The 22,968-nt window shown below is 42.1% G+C and overlaps 4 protein-coding genes across 8 annotated transcripts; 1 reads left to right on the plus strand and 3 right to left on the minus strand.

Moving 5' to 3' along the window:
- Positions 1-38: 38 nt before the first annotated feature.
- Positions 39-8,517, minus strand: LOC103986083 (uncharacterized). 2 transcript variants are annotated; one of them, XM_009403960.3, is made up of 7 exons: positions 7,193-8,508; positions 5,410-5,827; positions 4,078-4,222; positions 2,106-2,221; positions 1,962-2,040; positions 1,469-1,702; positions 39-772 (listed from the first exon to the last, which is right to left on the minus strand). In XM_009403960.3, exons 1-7 carry the CDS (start codon positions 8,265-8,267, stop codon positions 458-460), a joined length of 2,382 nt encoding a protein of 793 aa, XP_009402235.2. In that variant the 5' UTR covers positions 8,268-8,508; the 3' UTR covers positions 39-457. The 2 variants fall into 2 exon arrangements, with proteins under 2 accessions (XP_009402235.2, XP_065007993.1); XM_065151921.1 differs by lacking the exon at positions 39-772 and having other exon boundaries at positions 1,494-1,719; positions 7,193-8,517.
- A 1,643-nt stretch (positions 8,518-10,160) lies between these two features.
- On the plus strand, positions 10,161-13,068 carry LOC135638465 (probable serine/threonine-protein kinase PBL26). The gene is made up of 5 exons (XM_065151575.1): positions 10,161-10,323; positions 10,647-10,831; positions 10,943-11,132; positions 11,759-12,150; positions 12,315-13,068. The coding sequence occupies exons 1-5, from the start codon at positions 10,161-10,163 to the stop codon at positions 12,501-12,503; spliced, it is 1,119 nt and encodes a 372-aa protein (XP_065007647.1). The 3' UTR covers positions 12,504-13,068.
- A 149-nt stretch (positions 13,069-13,217) lies between these two features.
- Positions 13,218-14,992, minus strand: LOC103986081 (jasmonate-induced oxygenase 1). Of its 4 annotated transcripts, none has more exons than XM_018826422.2 (4): positions 14,416-14,992; positions 13,979-14,309; positions 13,339-13,616; positions 13,218-13,260 (listed from the first exon to the last, which is right to left on the minus strand). In XM_018826422.2, the coding sequence occupies exons 1-3, from the start codon at positions 14,904-14,906 to the stop codon at positions 13,371-13,373; spliced, it is 1,068 nt and encodes a 355-aa protein (XP_018681967.1). In that variant the 5' UTR covers positions 14,907-14,992; the 3' UTR covers positions 13,218-13,260; positions 13,339-13,370. The 4 variants fall into 4 exon arrangements, 1 of the variants encoding a protein (XP_018681967.1); XR_010496786.1 differs by lacking the exon at positions 13,218-13,260 and adding an exon at positions 13,690-13,891 and having other exon boundaries at positions 13,480-13,616; XR_010496784.1 differs by lacking the exon at positions 13,218-13,260 and having other exon boundaries at positions 13,480-13,616; positions 13,690-14,309.
- A 1,949-nt stretch (positions 14,993-16,941) lies between these two features.
- Positions 16,942-22,968, minus strand: LOC135638907 (calcium-dependent protein kinase 16-like). The gene is made up of 7 exons (XM_065152473.1): positions 21,685-22,968; positions 20,416-20,559; positions 20,081-20,233; positions 18,523-18,638; positions 18,272-18,439; positions 17,751-17,981; positions 16,942-17,649 (listed from the first exon to the last, which is right to left on the minus strand). The coding sequence occupies exons 1-7, from the start codon at positions 22,370-22,372 to the stop codon at positions 17,500-17,502; spliced, it is 1,650 nt and encodes a 549-aa protein (XP_065008545.1). The 5' UTR covers positions 22,373-22,968; the 3' UTR covers positions 16,942-17,499.

Here is a 22,968-nt window from a genome sequence, read left to right on the forward strand (position 1 = left end):
TTGAGTCATAACTCGCATCCAATCTGATGCTAAAAGAATCATTTCCAAAATATCACCGTGCATGATTAATTACTGTCATCCATCAAATAACAACTACAAATCATGACACCGATAAGATATTGTAGTTAAGCATGAACCTAAAAGAAATTAGACCTATGAACATTTTGCTTGAGTTCGATCCATAGGATTTCGTTTATTACACGTACGATCAAGTACGCACCGACAAGTATCCATCTCAAAAGATTCCTGATTGCAGCACCCAAAAAACAAAAAAAGTTGCTGAAGAGCACCATCCGGATATGCACAGCCGGGGCGCGGTCTATCCAACTTGTCTAGCTCATCATGCTTCTGAGCTGATGATGGATTTCTACAGAAGAAGCTTCAACTCGATCCAAAGATAACATGGGAGGATATACCAAATGAGGGCTGCTTTACAGGGGAACCAAAATCGGACAGCTCACTCAGGAACATGTTCAGTCTTATCCATTGCCTTCTTCGCTAGCTCGTATCCAGCAAAATTCATCGCACCAAGAGGAGCAATCCAGAAGAACCTCGGAACCGCTCCCTTGAAAAGGCCCAGAGGACCCTCCTTACGAAGAATGGAGAAAGCCACCATTTGCATCGATACTGGCAAGCCCTGTGGTGCCGTCATCATTCGCGTCTTCATCACATCAAAGGGAGTGGTGACCACAGCTGCAAGCCCACCGGACAAAGCCCCCACTGCGACGGTCTCCCAAGGTGCCAGGTCACGGTTAAGAAGGTTCTGTGCAACCTATCAAAGCAATCAAAACCAAACATGCATATTATGCAGAACAAATTTCAGTCTAAGAACACATTCCTAAAAGTGACCAAAGCGTGATTTTTACCAAGACAACAGCAATCAAGTTCTGAAGTAGTTGGAAAATGAAATCCACGACAAAGTTTGTACTATGGTCAGTAATCAAATGAAATTTTAAATATATTAATTCATACAGAAGACTAGTTTAGATGCAAATAATGTAATGAATGATGTATCAGGAGTCCATATGTGAGATCGAGCACTTTGCCTGTAACCTCATTGTAAGAGGAAAATTGTTCTATCAAGCAACAATAAGCCACCTTGTAATTCCTCTAGTCAAAGTGTTGGAATGTCTTAAGGTACTTGAATGTAACAACTTACAGCATGAAAGTGAGTTTCAAATGCTTTTTTTCTGAAAATTGATATGCACAATATAAGGCCCTAAGCTACTCTTTCGATAAGGTACAACATAAATTGAATCAGAAATACCATAATTTTGACAACTGCAGCAGCTAATTCTGATCAAGCAAATGGTTAAAAAATATGAAATATCAACCATAATCAAGTTTCAAAAAATAAATTTAGAGATACATCAGCCGACTCGAGTCAATCCCTATCATGTTTGCATTAAAGGAAGACCATCAAATACGGGTGAGCAATTAATAGCACTCAACAAGTCTATATGCTAACCTTTTTGGATTCTGCATATAGGCACATTCCAGCAACATAAAAAGGGACCTCACGGCAAAGTGTGGCACCAGTACCACGAAAGAAACCTTTCAAACCATCTTGATGTAAGGTACCTACAATTGCCTCTCCTACATTATCAAAGATGCCTGCTTGTAGCCGCTGCTTCAAAACCTCGCAAGGGATTCGAACTGCTGTTCCCAAGATTGTGCTGCAAAAGGATGCCATAGATTGCACCTACATACGAATAAGTTCTATTTTCTAAGTCTGCAATAGCAAGTTTATCCTTGATGGATGTTTTTTCTACAAGAAACAAGAATTATTGTTTCAATCAAAATACTGGGAATGAGATTTAATGCAATTTCTGATTGTAATACTAATACATAGGTGAGAAGGGACAAACAAAGGACCAATGCAAGTGGCCTCATAAAAATAAGTTTTTGGCTGAATCTAATCCTCATAAGAAAGAAAAAGAACAAGTAAATATCCATATTACCTGAAGCTCTTGGAGTGTTGGTGCAACATTTATTAGCACAAGCTTGCTTGCTTCAAAGATACCAGTCCTCAATCCATGGCTGTAAAGAAAAATAAAGATAATTTGTCTTCACTCACAATTAACACACAAGGAAAAACCTCCAACCTTGAAAACTGCCCAAGGATTGCTGGTATCGAACCCCTGTATAATCCACGAAGTCCAATTTCTGGAAGCTTTGACACGAGCTCTGGGAATGAAAGGGTTGATGCTTGTACACGTGTCTGATAAAGTACAAAAATAAAACAATTACAACAAATTACATGATAGAAGTAGTGGTAAATTAGAATCAAACAAATGGCATTGAAGATAAATACTTGATCTCGTGATCATATTGTGGTGGAAAAGCTTGCTAATTCTTTTAGATTCTCTTGCTCATAAAATAATTACTTCATGAAGTACTTTAAAAAATACCACTTGCGGAATTCATTAATAAGTGTGGAATGTACCAATAATCCAATTGGCATGGTAAGTATGCTTTCCCACTGGGTGATTAGGTGCACGATCCGAAACCAAATTTCAGCCACACATTTTCAAGGTATCTCCATGTGAGCATGACAATCAAATGAACAAACTATACGGATAATCTGTGGATCTTTTTTTGCATAATAATGCCATGTCTTGTATGAAGTATATATTCAATTTGAAACCTCATGCTAAAAATCTTTCTTCCTTTTTTATGCAACCTTAAGCATAACAGATATAAGTTAATCTGTACAGGTTAATTTATTTTGACTTCTTTAAAGTGTGCTTTACATGGTGGTGTATGCTTCTACTTTCTGCAAAGTGACGAGGCAAACCACTCAGCTGGAATTAAAAGAAAAAAAAGAAGAAAAAAAACAAAAGAAGGAACACAAAAGAAGTGATAACTCAAGCTGCTTTGTTGATGCAAAAAACAACTTATCAGCTACCTCAGTGAGAAAAGGCTCCCAACAAGCTGATGTCTGGTACCATTCATGTCTCAAGTATTTCCATTAAAACAAACAAATCAAGAGCTATTGATCTATTTCTGTTGGGCTTCCAAGATGACAAAAAGCTTCCATGTGGGCAGAAGTTACACCAAATTCCTACCAAGATGTTTCTGCTTCACCCTTCAACAACTTTCCAGTTGAGTTTAATTACATAGGAAACTTTATCCAAAGTTTTATTTGATTCCAAAAATTGTTACAGCTTTCTATCAAGAACCCCATACATGCAGCCAATCCCCTATATCTAGAACCTTACAGCTTTTATATGCGGTTGGCAACAGGATTTTCTTTTTTAACAGAAAGTAGAAGTATACACCACTTATGTTAAACAGACTTTAAAGAAATTAAAAAATAATAATGTAGCCAACCCCATCTATCTAGAACCTTACAGCTTCTCCTGACAGAACATGCCACTTTAAATTAGAAGCATATGATTCAAATCATTTTTCATCAATCAAATATGGAACTCAGTGTAGGTAGTAATTTTGCCAACATAATCATGACAATGGGAATGTTGCTAGAAGAAGAAACAAGAAGAATGCCGTTTTTCTCAAATGGGTCCATGATATGTGAACTTCGATAAGTACTTAATCTATCACCAAGTATCATTTCCAGCAGATGATTTAATACAGCAATTTACCACACAAGTTATATTATGATAGCCATAGCCTGACATGCAAAATGACCTAATTGAAGGGAGAAAACTCTTGTATGATTATCTAGAAAGTAGAAACCCTCTTTTTTTCTGGATAGTAATAGAAATTCAAGCAAACTTGAACCAGAGTAAAAAAACCTGTCAGTTATGAATATCAGCTCTTGTAAATGAAATATGAACAACTTTACATCAGATCCAATTGACTGAGATCATTCCTCCATATAGTTCAGAGGCATGGATTCAGATAATACCAGCCATGGGTAACACAAAAATACTGATTGGTATGCTATAAACACAAAAGAAAGAAAACCTCGAGTTAAAAATTTGTAGTACTTAAAAATTTCCTGTATGACAATTTGTTTCTTGAACTAGTTTAAACTGGGCAATTCCAGGAACTGGAGATGGCATGATTTATATTCTAGTAAACTTGTGCTATTAAGTAGGTTGAAACAGTTACCTTCATTGTATCAATAGGATGCATTATAGAAGTAGAAAGTGCACAAGCAAGACCTCCTGCCAAAGCAGACTTTAGAACATTTCCAGTGGATATCTCTACTGGTGGGGGAACAGCTACCACTGTAGCTGCTTCAAACCAGATGTTCCTGCAGATATGAAATTGAGAGCAAAGTCCATCAACCGTGCAACTAGGAACTGACCTTTTCTAAATCACTGCAGCATAGCAAAACTATAAATTATAGTTTATAAAACTATAAAACTTACCTTTTCATATAAACCGACCTTGTTCAGATTATAAATATGATTACACACAAAGTCTATCAATCAGGTAACCGAACACAGAGATTTGAATTAAATGATCATGCAACAAAATGAGTTCGAGGAATTTGCCTCATATAATTATCATATATCAAGAGTTGCCAAGATTGAAACTATGAACTTAGGAACACGTTGCCCTTTATGTTGGTAATGCTTCTACAAGTACAAGCATTTAGTTCCTCATAATTTTGTCTTTGATCTTGGACAAAAAAAATTCAGTTGAGAGACGTGGATTTTTTCACCTTCAAACTCTAGAACTACCAAAATTCTGCATAGCATATGGAAATAATTGTCACATATAGTTCATAAATTCTCTGCTACCAGTTCTCGTATTTCTTTTTTCTTCCTGCCATTCAGGCATGGCATACAATGCCAGCAAGCCAAATCATATCAAAACAGTCTATTACTCCCCTCTACTGGGTTTTTTGCATCTACTCCAAAGAAATTTAACTATGAACTTCAAAATCAACGAAAATCAATTACTGGCCTTTTTGAATTGAATGGCAAGACCAAAATGAAAGAATCTTAGATGTCTGTAACATCCTGAATAAATGTATAATCATTCAGCAAGTAAAGAATTATAGATGCCTGTAAAATCCTAAATAAATGTATTAAAATTCAGCAAGTAACTAAGTTAAAAGACTTCTGTTATATTAATAGATAAGTTTTTGAAAGACGTGATAAATTAAAAGTATTTCTTAGACACAGTCGGAGGCGTTCAAGTTCTAAAGGTATCATAAACAAATAGAGTAGCTCAACTGCTCAAGGCTATTGGTTGTGTCAAGAAAAATCACGTCATGGAAGATGAAGAAGAAAATCTCGGAGGTGGTAAAATTCAGCAAAATGAAGACATCACACAACAAGACAGAAAACGAAACATGGGATAATCACCTGACACTAACAGCCGAAATATCGACTCAAAGAACATGATATGGATGTCCTATCTAGAAGCTAGTATCTGCACAAACATCTGTATTAAGTTTGAGTCTTCATATGATTGTTAACTGTGCCATACCTAGGATCATCTTCAAGCCTTTCTGAAGGAAGCAACAGCATGAAGTTGCGGAAATGACTATATGAAATTGATCCCTCACTGTCTACATTGAGAGAGCGCATCATAGCAATGGCATTATCTTCACTAGCAGGAAGACCTGCACTTCTTAGTGATGTCAAAATCTGGTTCTTTTGGAGTGTTCCAGACTTGCTAAGACAAAGGGTTGTGTAAGCTCGAAGAATTTTTGGCTCCTTCTGCTCCATCAAGGACAAAAACTGTTTCCACCCAATTGACTTTGAAAACAAGTAGCTTCTTGTACGCCTCAAAAAATCCTTGGCGTACCTCCTTGGCAAGTTTCTCTTTCTCATTGCAATTTCAAGGTCTTCGAGGTTGAGCTGACCATCACCATCTCTATCCAACTCCTCAAAAAACCGCCTTCCTGCAGTAAAAAGAAGGAAGAGACATGAAACCCAGATGCTGCTTAAATCTCACAGAATATCTAAACCAACTAATAGCCTGTAATTATGACCATGAAAACAATATATTTTCATAAGTCTTCGAGGTTGTCAACAAATATATACTAACATAAAAATTATTAGCAAAGATAATCTTCACAGGTTGAATCAGGAAAGCAATTGCAATATATATGCTAAAAGATATTTTAGTATCAATAGGGCTAAGTCCTATTCTTAGACAACTTGGCCTGCAACACAAACTGAGGACAATCAAGAAAGAAACAGCAGTTGGATCCAACTAGAAATCAAATGACAACTAACCACTGGGAACTATTCAAAGCACAAAAATGTAGCAGGAAATAAAAGAAAGAAAAAATAGAGAAATATGATAAATTAGGAAAGCTATTAGGGAACTGGAAGAAACCTAATATACTTAGCGTATGGGTACTTCAGCTCATAAAAAGACGTGTAAGCCTCTTATAACGTCAAAGACTGTTCCTTTTTCTTTTCTTTATTACAGAATATTAAGTTCTCTTTTTAGTTTGATTAATCTCTTTGAAGTCTATATCTCTCAATAGAGAAGTAGCAGTTAGGGGTGTCATTCCTAATGGCTTAACAGACTCTTCAAACTGCTAGACACCTGCTGACAAGTGCTAGATGGAATACTGTTCGCATAACAAATTTGTAGGAATTTGTCTTGTACATTCAACTACATGTCTCTTCCTCTCTCTTGCTATCAAGACCATATGGTGCTTTAACAGACAATATTATCATGCTTAGAGGAGATCCTTTATTTGAGGCAGGCTGGAAATAGCTTTATTAACAAGTTCAACCTCTAAATTATCTATAGCTTCGTAAATCAGTAAGAACTGTCCTTTAAATTCAACTGAACAATGTCTAGGTGATATTTTCCTTATGAAGTTTTTCACACATGAAATATTAACAGACAAATTTATCAAGATTACCAGAAACCCTTAATCGGGCATGTATCATGGGAATTGCACTTAAGAGTGTATTGGTTACTTTTGTACCAACCCAATGTCCTCATGAGCAGGAAATTCAATGAACATGCTTTTAAAGTCACCCATATATAAACTTTTAAATTTGTAGCTATCAGGGATTGTTAGAAAAAGTTTAATTTCTTGTTAAAGGTTGGCCAAATTGAAGAACTTTATTATGGTGCATATCATTTTGTGTGGAAACCCACCAGAGCAGGTTGCACAAGAATAAGATAATAAAAATTGAGGCATCGGTTCCATGATATGATAAACAAACACAGTCCAACTGTGAGTCTGTGACCACTAAAATGGTTATATGGTCAAATAAGAAATACTTATCTTAGTATTTACCTTCGACCTCAGCATAACGGAAGAAGTCCTGAACTGAGAACAATTTCTTCTTGTCAGGATAGTCAGTTGCAGACCTCCCCAGCTGGGGGATGAACTCAATCAACTCGGTCAAAGAAACAGTGGAAAGTGTTGATTTTAAACGCTCAACATTTGACAATGGAATGTTCAATAATCCACTGGCAATATTCTGCGGGGAGCTACTGGCAGTGTCTTCCTTATCACCACTGTTGGCATGATTCTCGTCCTCCACGAAGTTAGCTGGTGCCCCTCCAACCCTTGCAAAACTCAGATTCGAAAGGAATCCATCAAAATCTGCCTTCTTTCCATTAATTAACCCGTTGATCATCTTCAAGTGCTCAAATTGTGGAGCCCCGGAAGACTTGGAAGCCACTGGCTGATTCAATTTCTGAGGGCTGCTGCCCTGGCAAGGCAAATTCAACATTTGAAGATTCTGAACCAAACTTTCCGATGCGATGCAAAGAATCAATTCGAGAGGCAACATTTCTCTGTCAGCCGAAGACGTTTTCTTGGATTTGTCCCAGAACACAATCTTGTATGGAGCTCTCTCGGAAGGTTTCCCATGCCAAGGCTCAGAGACGAAGTCATCGTCATGGCATTGGTCCCCAAAGCATTTCCTAAATGATTTAAGTGGCCTTGGAAATGCCTGCACGAAGCTGTTGAGCATGATCGACCAAGTGACCGCAAAGGGCGAGCAATCCACACAAGATCCATTCTTTTCCTCTTCGTCTCTACCTGTCTTGGATGAATTCCCTCCCCGGCCACGGACGCTGCCCCCGCGGGAAGCGTTTGGAAACAAAGCACCGAGAAGGCCCTGAATTGGGCTTCTTTTCCGCTCCTCGGAAGTCACAACCGTAGCCACCACATCATGGCCCGACTTCCTCTTCATCGATCCATGGCATCTCTTCGGAGACTCCACATTATTGGATCTGTCCGTCGAGTTCAGCCAATGGGACTCCAGATCCTTGGCGGCGCGAAGGAACCCAGACTCCAGCGGGGAGAGGGCATCCCTGAAGGCATGGAGGATAGCCTCCACCGGATCCTGGCCGGAGACCATGCAGAGAGAGCCTCGTGGGTGATCCGATGCTAGGGTTTCCGCCGCCGCTGCCAAGGCGATCCTCGCGACCCGCTAAGGCCCGATGCTTCTCCAAGTGGCATCAATCTCCGAAACAGGGATCGAAGCCAAGCTAGGGCCTCCGCTCCAGGAACAACAGCTGAGACGAGGTCGGAAATGGCAGAGGGACGCTGAGGACAAGACGAGGCGAGGCGAGTTGATAGACGGAGATCAAGAGAATGGAGCAATATTCCACTGCTCGTTAAATCCACCGCGCACGAGGACCATGGCGGGGCCCACCGGTATTAACGTGATTTTATCCATTCATGTTGGGTTGGGGCTTGCGTGGGTCTGCATTCCGGTCTCTCTTGGTGGGAATGTGGTGTGTGGATAACGCCTGCGAAAGCTGACGACGGAGCCGAGCAGGCCGAGGACGGGTTGTGTGGTGACGTGTCTCGCCTCGTCGGCTGATACGGCGTTGTACATCGACATCCCATGGCAGAATTATCATCGATAGTTGACACAGATAAGCAACGCTTGGATACATCATGTCGTATCTATCATATATTTTGTTAGCTTAAAACATCCATCAAATAAGACGTTTAATAATCATAACGATAAGACAATTAATTATTACGAAGGCAATAGGCCTCACATACGTGAATTGTTCCACCGACCTTTCGTGATTCCCAAGTATGTCTTCGTTGTTGTTCGATCGAGATTAATACTTTCGTATAATAAATCGTCCCGCTGGTTGTGTTTTTTTAAGTCAAATAATTTTGACTTAAACATGGGATGGATATTTATCGATCGAACGTACTCCTAATACAATTTTATAGGACCATCCTCGCATCTATTGTGACCTCACCCCACGTATTCAACAACGATCACATCGACGATGAGCATTCGCGTCGCACGAATCTTGAGGTTTGGATATCGAGATCTACGGCTGTTGTCTTGACCTGTTCCCTCTTCCTTTTCTTTTTTTCCGTATTAAATAAAACATATTATGGCTAACGGCATCAGTCGGATCTCTTCTCTCTCCCGCGAATTGGGTTCCATGTTTGGTCCTCAGCGCGGTCAAATGTGTCCTCACCCACCCGCCGCTCCCGGCGGAGCCACCCGTGCTCGTTGCCCGAAAAAGGTGCCTTTGTTTCTCCTTCCTTCCTTCCTTTGCTTTTGTGTCCCGGCAAAAGATATCCTCTTCGTGCCGACCCGCGTCCCTTGCCGGGATTTCGATCTCTCCCGGAAGGTCTTTCGAGTCTTTCCGGGGGCCCATCCGATCAAACCTCGACGTTTTGATGATCCGAAGTTTGTACAGAGCTTTCTGTTCCGCATTGGAGTTGGATTGAATCTTTTGGAAGATTTCAGGGCTCGGGTGCTGGAAAGTCTTCGATATTTGTCGCCACTTGGATAATTACACATGTCTTTTCGGAGAATGTCACCGATTCGTTGATCGTGTTGTCTTAAACTTTGCTCGGGGATTTGCGGCGGTGGAGGAGAATCGAGAGTGGTGTTCTGCGAAATGAGTTGTTTTCCATGTTTCTCGAGGAGGCACTCCTCGAGAGAGGAAAGTAGTCTGGTCGCAGGTGTCGCCAAGGATAATGAGCTAACCAAAATGCCTGGTGAGCTTTCTCCTTGTTTAAGAGTATACCGCTATTGATGCATGTTAACGTGATTCTTGATTCTAGCAAATGATTGTGCAAAAAGAGAAGAAGAAAAAAAAAAAAAAAAAAAAAGCTTTGTCAATCTTCTTTTAATTTTTTTTGGTCAAATAGTTCCAGAATGGTATAATATTGACATGATTAACTGAGAACATAACCATGTTTTCATCACAATATGATGAAAAGCTGTCTGATATCAGAACATTGATATCCTCCTTACTAGTGCTGCTAGATGCATATAGATGCCAAAGAGCTGCATCAGCTTTTGGGAAGGCTCCAAAGCTTTGCCTTAACAGATGACTCTGGTGATGACAAGCAATTGCTTGTTAATGCTGGATCAAAAAATGCAAAGTTAGGTCGGTCAGAGTCACTTCGAGTCAGCCTGTCGGTTGAAGGTTATTAGCCTAATTCTTACCTTTATTAACCTTCCACTAATAAAACCAAATCAAACTTTAAATCCATCGAATGTTATTGGATGTAGGAAAGCAAAACTTTCTTTTCCTCTTGAGAGACATTTGTTCTGTAATCTCTGTAGTACTTGGGGACAATCTGCCTATCCGAGTGACTTGTATGTCAAAATCGCTTGCCTAGCATGACATTATTAGTGAACACACACTTTAGGGGGTTATGCAGCCAAGAACACAACATCAGTCAGTCGGATACTACTTCTCCTGCCATTACTCTCTTATAGATTTACTTGGATCATTTCACCATGCAGAGTATCAAACTCAGGAAGCCTCCACTGAAACAACCCAAAATGATGCTGGAAATGGAAATATTGCAGCACAAACATTCACATTCCGTGAGCTTGCTTTGGCTACAAAGAATTTTCGACCTGAATGCCTTCTGGGTGAAGGAGGGTTTGGTAGAGTTTACAAGGGTCGTGTTGAGAAATCCGGACAGGTAATGAAGTCTATCTTTCAGTGTATGAACTTTTTCTTGGCCTTTTTAAGATAACTCTTATCGAGTTGTATGACTTTTTTCTCATAAGATTCTAATTCTTTTGGAAGTTAGATTGTAGCTGTTAAACAGCTCGACAGGAATGGCTTCCAAGGCAACAAAGAATTTCTTGTTGAAGTTTTGATGCTCAGTCTGCTCCATCATCAAAATCTAGTCAAGCTTATCGGATACTGTGCTGATGGTGATCAAAGACTTTTGGTCTACGAGTATATGCCTATGGGCTCCTTAGAAGACCATTTGCTTGGTACTGTCATTTGAGTAGCTTGGTTTATATCTTCCATCCATGCATGCATATAGTTGTGGCATGTTGGACCTAATCACATATTTCATGTATTTGATTTTTCTTTTCATGAATTGAGCTTTTAGGAAGATTTATTCTAGTGTTCTGCCCTCTTCTATTCTATTATAATTCTTAGCAGGGCTAGGAAAATTTCACCATGTGTCGTAGGTTAAGTTAGCATAAACTGCGATCCAATAGGTAACTTCTGAGGAAGTTCTTTCCTGTTGTATTTGATTTATAAATGAACTAATCCTACACCAAAACTTTTAGGAGTCTTCTTAACTTCAAAATTGACTCCATAGACTACTCGATATTGGTGCAAAAAGACTAGATACTTTTAAAATGACCTGCTCATCAGACTTCAATTATTTGCTGTGACTTCAAATTATAATTCTGCATAGTTAGAAAACCAGTAACAGTTTTTCAACCTTGCTTGTTCTTTTTACAGCTGCTAACACTCTGCTTTTGCTTGTTCTTTTTACAAGGACATGTGGGAAAAAAAAAAAAAAAAAAAAAGTAACAACTGTTTGAATTTGAAAAAATAAATCTTGATTACTTGGGGAATAATGAGAATATTTTTCTGATTCCAGACATCTCACCTGATCAGAAACCCCTCAGCTGGTATACTAGGATGAAGATAGCTTATGGTGCTGCTCAAGGTCTAGAGTATTTGCATGAGAAGGCCAACCCGCCTGTGATCTACCGTGATCTTAAGTCATCTAATATTCTACTTGACAAAGATTTCAATGCAAAGCTCTCGGATTTCGGACTTGCAAAGCTAGGTCCTATGGGGGATAATGTCCATGTTTCTTCCAGGGTGATGGGTACATATGGCTACTGTGCACCCGAGTATGCAAGAACAGGTCATCTGACCTTGAAGTCGGACATATACAGCTTCGGAGTTGTTATGCTTGAGTTGATCACAGGAAGGAGGGTCATCGACACGTCAAGGCCAACGGACGATCAGAATCTCGTCACTTGGGTATGAAATTATCAAGTCTTATCTTTTCTTGATGAAACTTGTTGTAGCTGATACGCATGGAAATCTTTGGAATCATCAAGTATCACATATATCATTACTTCCTATCATGTTCATTGTTTAGATTATCCATCTTTTTTACATAAACCAACTTGTCTTCTTGACAGGCAATGCCGATGTTCAGAGATCAGAAGAGGTTCCCCGAGCTAGTTGATCCACTTTTACGGGGGGATTATCCAGCAAAAGGCTTGAGCCAAGCAATTGCCGTTGCTGCGATGTGCCTCCAAGAAGAGGCCTCGGTTCGCCCGTTAATGACTGACGTCGTTATGTCACTGAGCTTCCTAACAACAGCATAGTCAGCTTAACCCTACTTCATCTTCCAACTTCCCATGAACAGCAGAGAGCACATATATTGGTCTGGTCGAAGCAGATGAGAAGGGTGCTGAGGGTTGCAGCTCTCGAGCTGTAGAGGCCGTGGGATCATTCCAGCTCAAGACATTAATGGGGATCCTAAAATGGAAGTGAGTCATTATGTATCCTATATACGGAGCTTGTTGCCTCTCTGATCGTGTCTCGTTCATCGTAGAACATGATCACAATGATCAGAGACAGAGCAGCGGCATGTTGAGTATGATCATAGGGTATGTGTGAAAACCAGGACTCCTTTTTGTTCTTGCATCCAAGTATGAAGCATACATGTTCTCTGAACAAGGCAGCTTTTACCAGCTGTCTATATAAATCCATGAAGGCACTTGTTTTAGACTCGGTTTCATTTCCTGGACTTGCAGATTCATTGTGCATACAAACTTGCTAAAGCAGTGAATGCTTCTTTAATCTGTTAAGAACATTTGATGTTCTTGTTTCAGCAATTATCATGTCAATAGGTAGAAGCAGTGGAACAATCTATATTGCAACAGTAGATGTCCAATAAATCTTATCTTTGAGCAAGGACAATTTATTTATGCAGATAGTAAATTGTCTGAAATGTCTGCTTCCTTTATATCTTTTGATTGAAAAATGTCTGCTTCCCTCGGAACAATGACTGCTTCAATGTGTCATGGAAAGCTTCATGTGGAACAACGCTCTTAATCCACAGCTTATCATCAGTATTACCTAAAGATTATAACACAAACAAGCTTGATAAATGGCATGATGTGCGAACATGAGTATTAGCTAAAGATGGTTCGTTACGTCACGCTTTGATTAGCTGACACTCGGATGGATCATATGGCCTTCAATGATTCCACCTGCGTCTTCCCCGTCGGCCCATTCTTCCTGACGTGCATGCGGTACTCGTCGAAGGTCGTCGCCTGGTAGAGCGGCGGCCTCTGCGGCGTCACGAGCTGGCCGACCGGCGCGATCGGCCAGTCGCTCCGCGGATTGTAGAAGAAGGCGAGCGACAGTCTCTCCTGCGCTGCATTCACTGTCACTCGATGTTCAACGCTCTTATACTTTGCGTTACTCAAAATCTGTAGCATTAACACAAGAAATATAAGATTGATATATATATATATATATATATATATATATATATTAACCCACGTATGATTGGAACAAGTGGCAGAAGACACAAGCTGGGCGGTGAGATGGGTCAACGGAATCATAAAGTAACGCTCACAACGAACACCGCAAGAGGAAGGTTGTCAGAGTGAACGAGGAAGGTTGCGGAGGGAAGACAACTTTGCAGACAAGCGTCGTCTCACAGGACATGGTTGAGATATGCTTGCATGTGACTCCAGTTTCCCTGGACGACGTAAAGATCCGCGGGAACAAAACGGCTAAAACTTTGACCTCGAGGAATCGCCGAGAGAGAGAGAGAGAGCGAGAGCACCTGAATCTGGTCGCCGATGTTGACGATGAAAGCGCCGGCGACGGGCTGGACGGTCACCCAATCGTCGCCTCTCCGAACTTGGAGGCCCTTGACGCAGTCGTCAGCCAGGAGGGCGGTGAGGCCGCCCGGGTCGGAGTGCGGGGAGAGGCCGAGGGTGAGCTCCGGCTGCGGGCACCTCGGATAGTAGTTCACGCGGAGGCAGGCGCCCACGTCGTCGCCTCCGAAGGCGGCCTGCAGTTGATCCACGTCCAAGCCCAGGCTTATGGACAGCACCTTCATCAGCGTCCCACACAGCTTCACCATCTCGTCTCCGTACTCCTGCACCGTCTGCCTGTTCCATCACAATCATGCACGTCTATTGTAAATATAGGTCCATGTAATTGGGCTTATTCCGTTCTTACTGTCCTGTCATATGAGTTATTGCGTTTGATATGCACCTGCAAGAAGACGGCAGGGCAGGCCATTTGTCTTGGTTCTTGATGGACTCGGGGAGGAGGTGGAGGTAGAAGTAGTCACCCCAATCCAAGATGGCACCTTTTTCGACGCCGACGCGGCTGCCGTAGCCTTCGTAAGTCCTGGGGTTGTTGGCGTACGCTTGCTTCTCCGCCATGGGGAGGCGGAAGAAGCCTCGCCATACCTCCCGGACCTTCCTGACCAGGTCCGGGCTCACCCCGTGGTTCACCACCTGGAAGAATCCCCAGGAGCGGCACGCGTCCGCCACGGCGCAGATGGTGGCGCGGCATTCAGCCGCGCCCTCCGCCAGCCCTCCCAGGTCGATCACCGGGATGTGGGGCGTGGCGACGCCTTTGTCCGACGACGGGCGCTCGGACGGCGGCTTGATGTACAGGTCTGGAATCGTCGTCAGAGCGCTGTCCGACAAGGCCTGGACATGAACAACCGGTTCTGGCCATTCCTGAAGGCAGTCCATGAGCTTACTGCAACTCCAAGCTCCAGAAGCAGAGACGATGACAACCCCAACAACAACGGTATCACAGTAGGCGAACTTGTTTGTTTGGCCACAACCATAAGCGTCATCTGGGGGTGCGTATATATAGACGAGGATGGAGAGGGTGAACCGAAGGGAGAGTAGAAATGCCGTGAAAGAGAGGGATTAGTGGTGATGGCGACGGTGTAACGTTTGGCTTGTAATGCTGCGAAAGAGACGCAGAATCAAATGTGTTTAAAATTGCATGCATAAAAGCGTTGTTGCGATTCATAAATGAAGGAGAGATAATCCAGTTGAGGTCGGCCAGATTAGAGCCGATTGGTGTTTTGCTTTGAGCGTATCAACAATTTCGCAAATCATAATGCACAATGAAACATTATCATTCATCGTCCTTTGATTGGGTTGACACACACACACACAAACACATCATCCACCACCGAGTCATTCGTCTTCGTTGGACATAAACAAAAACACGCAAATCTAATTCAAGCCACAAAAATGATTAATCTCGCTAATTGTCACCGAAAATTAATCTTAGTTGATTCTTCCCTCGTTGTCTAATATAATATTACAGTCATTCATCTTCTCCAGCACGTGTAAGTAGCAGATTCATTGCATCTACAACACCAAGGGAGAGTACGGTCAAAGCTTCGCTTCCTGAGATAGGCATCAACTTGCCCATCGATGGTTATCTTTCTGCAAAGCAACGTGTTCTTGATGCGTGTCATTGAGAATGCGGCCGCGCGCGGCGCCAGTGGCAGTGGCCGACAGCCATGGCCAGAGCATTGGTGTGAGAACTCACTCTTCCCGTCACTTCCTCACACCTTTCTCCTGTTCTTCTTCTTCCCAAGCGAGTGGCGACGTGAATATGATGTCGTGAGTGGATATGTATTGAGCCCCTCGGTAGCTTCTTCCTGCTGTCACTTCCACACAGTGCGCTACTAATTAGGGTCCAAAGGGATGAGAGGGAAACGAAAGGCCATGTGTCGGAGCTTATCATCTCTTTGTCACAAAGATAGCAGTGGGGAATTCTAGAAGAACTTCACAGACGAACGCCGGTTGTTTTACCGTTCACTACCGATACATACATATAATGTAACCGTGCAGCTCGTTGATGTCTCAAGTAAACAAATGCAACGTAGTTTTTGCATATGCAAAGCAGGACACACCCACACATGTTACTACTACGATCTGCACGTTGTGATCCGTAGCTCACAGGATCGACAGGACGTCGCAGAGAGTACGCGGTCCATCTCAATCGGCGTGCCCATCGGTGCTCACAGCTGACACAAGAACATGGCACCATGGCGAGAGAGTCGGTCAGTACGTCATTTGAACTCGTGAAAGTGGCACTTCAAAAACTCCATGCGACCCATTCCAGTTCTTGAACCTTAAAGCTTCGGCAAACTTTCGACGTTGCCGTTGAATTGAATCGCATTTGCGGCTAAGTCATTTTGCCTACGCCTTATCGTTGTCCTGGGCTACCACTGCCACCAAGGGAAGTCTTCGCCCTCTCTTTCGAGGCCATTGCTCTCTTCGGCGAAGCCCATGGATCATGGCTCAGATCACGGCATGGGAGAGTGCCCCTTCTTTGGGATGCATGTGTGATCACAAAGGACAGCACCATCAATGCTCTCGACCACCACCACCGTAAGAACACTGGAGATGCAATCATTAATTAGCCAGTAAAGTCGATTTCTGGCTCCTCGAGTGTAAATGCGAGGTCGATCGAACGTTGGTATTGGATCTCCAGAAAGTACAAATAGTACCATGAATGGGGTGAGGCAGCAAAGTGAGGAGCAAAAGTCAAGGAAAAACCAGTGTGGATCTGCGTGTTGGAGCCTCACACAAAGAAAAAGATGGCAATTATTGTTGCTCTGCGGGTTTTTGTTAATCGAACCTCGGAAAAAAGCTTATCAGTATGCTTGTCGTAATCTATTTATGTTCTGCAAAAGCTTGTCGTGACAAGTCGCAATACAAAAGCTCAAAACATGTACGACCATCAAAAGTCATTCCACACAGAAACCCTTATCTTATTGACAACCGAAGCATATTTGTTAAAGATGCAACTGCTGATCTTTAACTAAACGAAATATAAATAATATCCTCAGGATGCAACACAAGCAAACCAGTCTGCTCCACAATACATAAATAAAATACACAAGATACTGGGCTTCACCAACCATTCAAATTATAACTTTTTACATGTCCGTCGATGAACGGATGATCCATAAGCATCGATGTGGTGTACCAAGTATCAGGTTTGGTGCTTTAGAATGAAAAGTAATATTGCCTAGAACAGCATATATCTCCGTAAATTTCCGAGGCTCAGCTGGTAGGATGTCCTCTTCTGAACCATGGTCATATTACACAAACAAGCCCCATATGGTACAACACTTGCAGCAAACACAACACATTATACCAGACAGCCTCGATTTCACATGGCAACAAGCACGCCTACAAGCACACCACTGCACATGGAAGTCCGCTAACCAAAATAATCAAAATACAAAAATCATTTTGGGGGTAGGAGTGGACCGATTCTCAACAACAGACAAGCAGGGGTTCCATCTGTTCATTCATTGCCCAAGTTTAAGGACCCATCCTTCATTAGTCTGATGCTGAGACTGTTAAATCTTCCTCTTGAGTAGTGCCGTGAAGCCTTTCTCCAATCTGTCCCAGTCTTCATCATTGCCACAAATTCATCGTAGCTGATTCGCCCATCCTGTAAATACAAAAAAATAAAAATAATAAACGATAAAACCTAGCTTGTTAGGAAATGGAGAGGCTGAAGATGAGGCGTCCACGGATGGAAGAGATAGCTACCTTGTCAGTATCAACTTCTTGTAAAATGTCGTTTGCAACATCCATGCTATCAGGAGATCCATCTTCTGCTAGTGCCACATGCAGTTCCTCTGGTTCAATAAAGCCATTCCCGTCTTTGTCAAAAAAGGAGAAGGCCCTCCTGATATGCTCATCATTTGCCATTCTTTGTAGATGAAGAGATACAGCTACAAACTCTCCGTAATCTAGGGTCCCTTTTCCATTGGTATCAACCTGTTTGGCAAATTTGAAAGTTCAGATTTTGCAGTATAATTCTCTCTGATGAGATCCAGTCCATATGTTCCGTGAAACTAACTTGGAACTGATTTTTCAAAAAGGTCAATGCCGATCATCACTAAAAACTTTGGAGAGTGCAAGGCAGACCAGACATCAAAGAAAAGCACTGAAATAGATTAACCTTTTTACTTTTGATGCCATTCCACAAATATGAGGCTGAAAATTTTGGGCTTAAAAATATGCGGCTGAACTTCATGCACACATGTAAAATAATAAAATATACTTACAGCTTCAATGAGCATCTGCACTTCAGACTCCATAAGGTGTGAACCAAACTTAGCAAGTCCAGATTTGAGTTCATCATGCGAAACAATGCCATCGTTGTCAGTGTCCATCATCCTAAACATCTCTTTTATGTCTTCAACTTCTTCATTAGACAAGTGATCAGCAATAACCTATTCAAAATAACCAAAATTAAGATATACACAAATGTGAGAAAATCTTATATATTTAAGCCAGACAATGTGGTGCAACGAACCCTCAATGCTTTCCTTTTAAATCTATTCATCCTCGAAAACTGTTTCAGCCTTGACTTGACAACATCACCAAGTGGTACATTCGGAGCTTTTTTAGCATTTTGAAGCCAAGGATGTTCTGCAAGAATATGTGTACATAAGCATCAGTTCAACATATATGTCCAAAAAAGAAGATTGCACTTGAAATTAGTAGACAAGAGTAGGACATCAAGATAGAAAAAAAGACAATTATAGTTAACACATGATCCCAAATTTTCCATAGCATTTTCATCTAGTGTTTTCAGGACTGCCCGATATGATTTGGTACAGGCAGTATCTACCGATCGGATGACCTATCGATACATGGGTAAACATGAGGGTTTAAGCCTGATACCACGCTTGGTATGGGCCTTGTACCGCCCAGTTTAGCACTTGTACCGGACTTACACCTGGTACAAACAGATAAATATGCCAAGATGATTATCTAGGCAAAAAAACAAGATTGCATTCATCTAATCCTTTGTAAGTCTAATAATTCTCCCACCTTTGGAAAACACACTAAACATGGATATTCAGTCATGATAAACTTCTAAAGAATTATTAATTAGATCCTTCCTTTGGATCCAGCTTCCGAACTTTAGGACTCATTAATCGGGAGGGAAAGAGTAAGAGGTGGCAATAATGAGTCTTAAAACCTAATTGTAGAGGGCAACAGACCTAAGGGGTCCTAGAATATTAGTATATGTGCAAGAATTTGTGGAGCTGTCCAAATATGCTCTCTCACCGTGTATAACTTCTCCAACCCAACAGCTTATAAAACAATGGTTTCTTTCAATTTGCAAATTCTGCTCGTCAATGACAATGAGAAACAGAGAGCAGGTTAGGTGATGGAGCATAGCTAATATCAAGTTTGTGAACACTATTGTGCAATGTTCAGTTGACAACACAGGACAATTTGTAGTTGTCATAAGTGAGTTGTGCTTGGTTCTTGCTATGCTTAATTGAATCCTTTAACTTTGGCACAGTTACCATATGACTAGAGAACCATGAGTTGATGAATGGCAAAGAAAATATGTGCCAGATGTTTGACACGGAGATATATCAAGTCAATGCAGAGCGGTGTCCACTTTAGAGTCTCAACTGAGACAGGAGCGACTTCAGTTCAAGTGGCATTTCACTTTCTAATATATAGCCTTTCCAATAAACTCAGATGCAGGCATCATTTACTGCATGTCAGGACATTCATCATTCCTATGCAAGAAGTGTGTTGTCCTTGCAGAGTGAGTCAGTCTATTTTGTTTCTTCTTCACATTCTTACATCTAACTGAAAAATGAATGAAAATCTTAGTTCCTCAAGTCAGGTCAGTCATTTAAGAAACTCAAAGCCAACAAATCTAAGTTGTCATGAGATGAACGAATTGGCAATGAAATTGGATGGAACCACAAATAAGCAAATGACACCAAAATAAATCAGAATGATGAATTATCTTGATATTTGCCCAAGCATAATTTAACAAAATCATCTACAAACTGGGCCAATGATTTGAATAGCAACTGACATGAACATGCAATGTACCATACCAAGCACTTGCTTTGCCATTAACCGAAGCTTGAGGTCAGGTTCCAACATCTGCCGAACCAAATTTTTAGCATTTTCTGAGACACTAGGCCATGGTTCACGCTTGAAATCTATAATCCCACGAAGAATGGCTTGTGCAACTCCCTGTTCGGTTTCTGCAGTTTAGACATATATTATATTTATTATCAGACAGAAAATTTACTTGCAGAATTAACAAGAGATAAACAAATGTATTTAAAAGGCAGTAGATTATATATTTGCAGATGTAGCAGAATGAAGTATCTGAAATATAGGTATATTCAACAATACATGGTGGACTCATTAGTAGGAATCTTACCAGCCCAAAATGGGGGAACTCCACATAGGAGGATGTAGAGAATAACTCCCGCACTCCATATGTCAATCTCTGGTCCATAATTCCGCTTTAGAACTTCAGGAGCCATGTAGTACGGGCTTCCAACAATCTCAGAAAACCTTTCACCTGTAACAGAGAAAAAGAATCCAGATTACTTATTGCACGGATTTAAAATGAAAAGAATGTATGCATTTGCATGATGAAAGGAGCACTCATATATAGAGGCATCGGGCACACCTCACAGTAATTTCGTATGTTAAGAAAAGATCATCCAGGACAATAGAGCAAATTAAAATGGAGATCCGATTTTCTTCCAATCTTTTGACTCGAATATATGTTTGGTCCCTACTAAACGTTTGTCAGTTGTCCAACCCTTGTCCTCTTCACAGTCAGACATCCCCTACAGTCCAACAGCATCCTTTACACAATTCTTCACATATACACAACAGTCTTATTTGAACTATTTAAGCATCCAAGATATTAGATTCTTCAAGTGCCAATCAACAAAGTCCAACCTTTGGGGAACCCGAAGCCAAATTCGTCTTTTGAGATATCAAACTGAAATTATCATTGATCGGTTGGATGCATCCATCCTAAAATCATAGATCACATAGCCATAAACTAGGCTATCTAGAGAAATAAGTTGAAGCACAAAAGCCAGAATTGCTATGTTGAAAAGCATGGCGACAGAAAATGTGATAACAAAGGTAAGATTTTCAGGATATATTTATCTTAGAACTAGGACTTATTGGCTGCAGAACAAGTGCAACCATAACGGTGATAATCTGCAAGATCAAAGAATACAACACATAAACTAGAATGTCAGAGTGACACAAGGAAAAGACACAAGTTATGGTAGCAGTGACACAAGGAACAACCCTTTCAAGAGTAATCAACAAAGAATTGCTAGGTTGAAAGTAAAGTTTTGGAAGAGCTTTATTCTGTATTGTAGTTTGAACTTCTTTTCTGTTGTTAACCTATTAGGCATAGGTTCACCATTGCCATGGCATAGGACATGTAATAGCATCAACGAGATATACTGGCAACCTTGAACTTGCCAAATTCAACATAACTACAGATATTTCTTCCACAGAAGCATGTGAAGTCCAGGATATACTAAGAAGTTAAAGCGCCAATTAGGATGGCATTCCATCTCTAAACAAACTCAGAAATTTAGCAGCAGGACGTCTGCAAGAATGGCACAATCGACCAGAAGCAGCGCATACAGATTTGGTGGAGGTGTAGACTCACCAGGCTTAAAGAATATAGACAGCCCGAAGTCGATTGCCTTCAATGGCGAGTTCTCCTTCTTGTTAGCGAACAAAAAGTTCTCCGGCTTGAGGTCACGGTGGATGACGCCATGCCGATGACACAGCTGCACGACCTCGACGATCGTCTTCATGACGACGGCCGCCGCGCGCTCCGAGTAGTGCCCCCTCGCCACGATGCGATCGAAAAGCTCCCCGCCCTCGCACAGCTCCATCACCAAGTGAACGGCGCCGTCGTCCTCGCACGCCTCCCGCAGGCTCACGATGCTGGGGCTCCTCGGCAGGTGCCGCATTATGGCCACCTCCCGCCGCACGTCCTCCACGTCCACCGCCGTCCGCAGCTTCCGCTTCGAGATCGACTTGCAAGCGAAGAGCTCCCTGGTGTCGCGATCCATGCAGAGGTAGGTGACGCCGAACTCCCCGCGGCCGAGCTCCCGGTCAAGCACGTACCTCTCCTCGACCGCACCCTCCGACTTGGCATCGCTGCTCAGCACCGTCATCCGCTTGGAGTGGCCGCCGCCGCCACCGTTCTGTTGCTGGTGGTGGTCGTCGTCGTGGTCGTGGTTCTTGCCACGGGCGCCGGGGCCGCCATGGTCGTGGCGGGCTCCGGGGAAGTGGGTCTTGACATCCTTCCGGGCCACGGCCGCTGGCGAACGACAGCAGTTGCCCATTCGGGGCTCCGATCCGGCCTCTTTGCTCCCAGAACGCGATCGAACACCGGCGAGATCGCTAGGGTTTCACATAAATTTGGGCTTTTCTTTTTTGTCTCGGGCAAGCTTTAGATTGGGGCAAGCCGAGAACTTTGTCGGTAAATGGGAAGGGAGCAGTGGGAAGGGCAGGGAAGTCGATCGAGAGAGAGGACCGTTGGGTGTCTCCCCCAACGTTCAAAAGACCCCCCCCATCATGATGATGGCAAGTGGAGTTGCATCGATATTTTTTGACTCGCTCCAAAGGAAGGTAAGAAGACGAAAGCAGTGTAAAAAGACTGGGGAGGAGCGAAGGCTTCTTTTGCGGGGGTCAGTCTCTGCCTGCCGGATGCGAACCAACGAAAACAAGGAAAAGTGTTTGGTGTGTGGTGGCTTTGTATTCGTGTAAGCAGCTCCTCTTGGTTGTTGTTGCTTCTTGCGTGCGCTCGCCTCCGTCTTCGTCTTCCACAAAGCAAGTGTACCGGAAGAACTCGAACTCTTCTCTGAACCAAAAGTATTATGAAGTCATACATTTAGCAGTCGGTATATTGCCAGTAGGGAAGTGATCTTCTTCTTCGGCA

This window comes from Musa acuminata, chromosome BXJ3-5, assembly GCF_036884655.1.
Source record: "Musa acuminata AAA Group cultivar baxijiao chromosome BXJ3-5, Cavendish_Baxijiao_AAA, whole genome shotgun sequence".
NCBI lineage: Eukaryota > Viridiplantae > Streptophyta > Magnoliopsida > Zingiberales > Musaceae > Musa > Musa acuminata.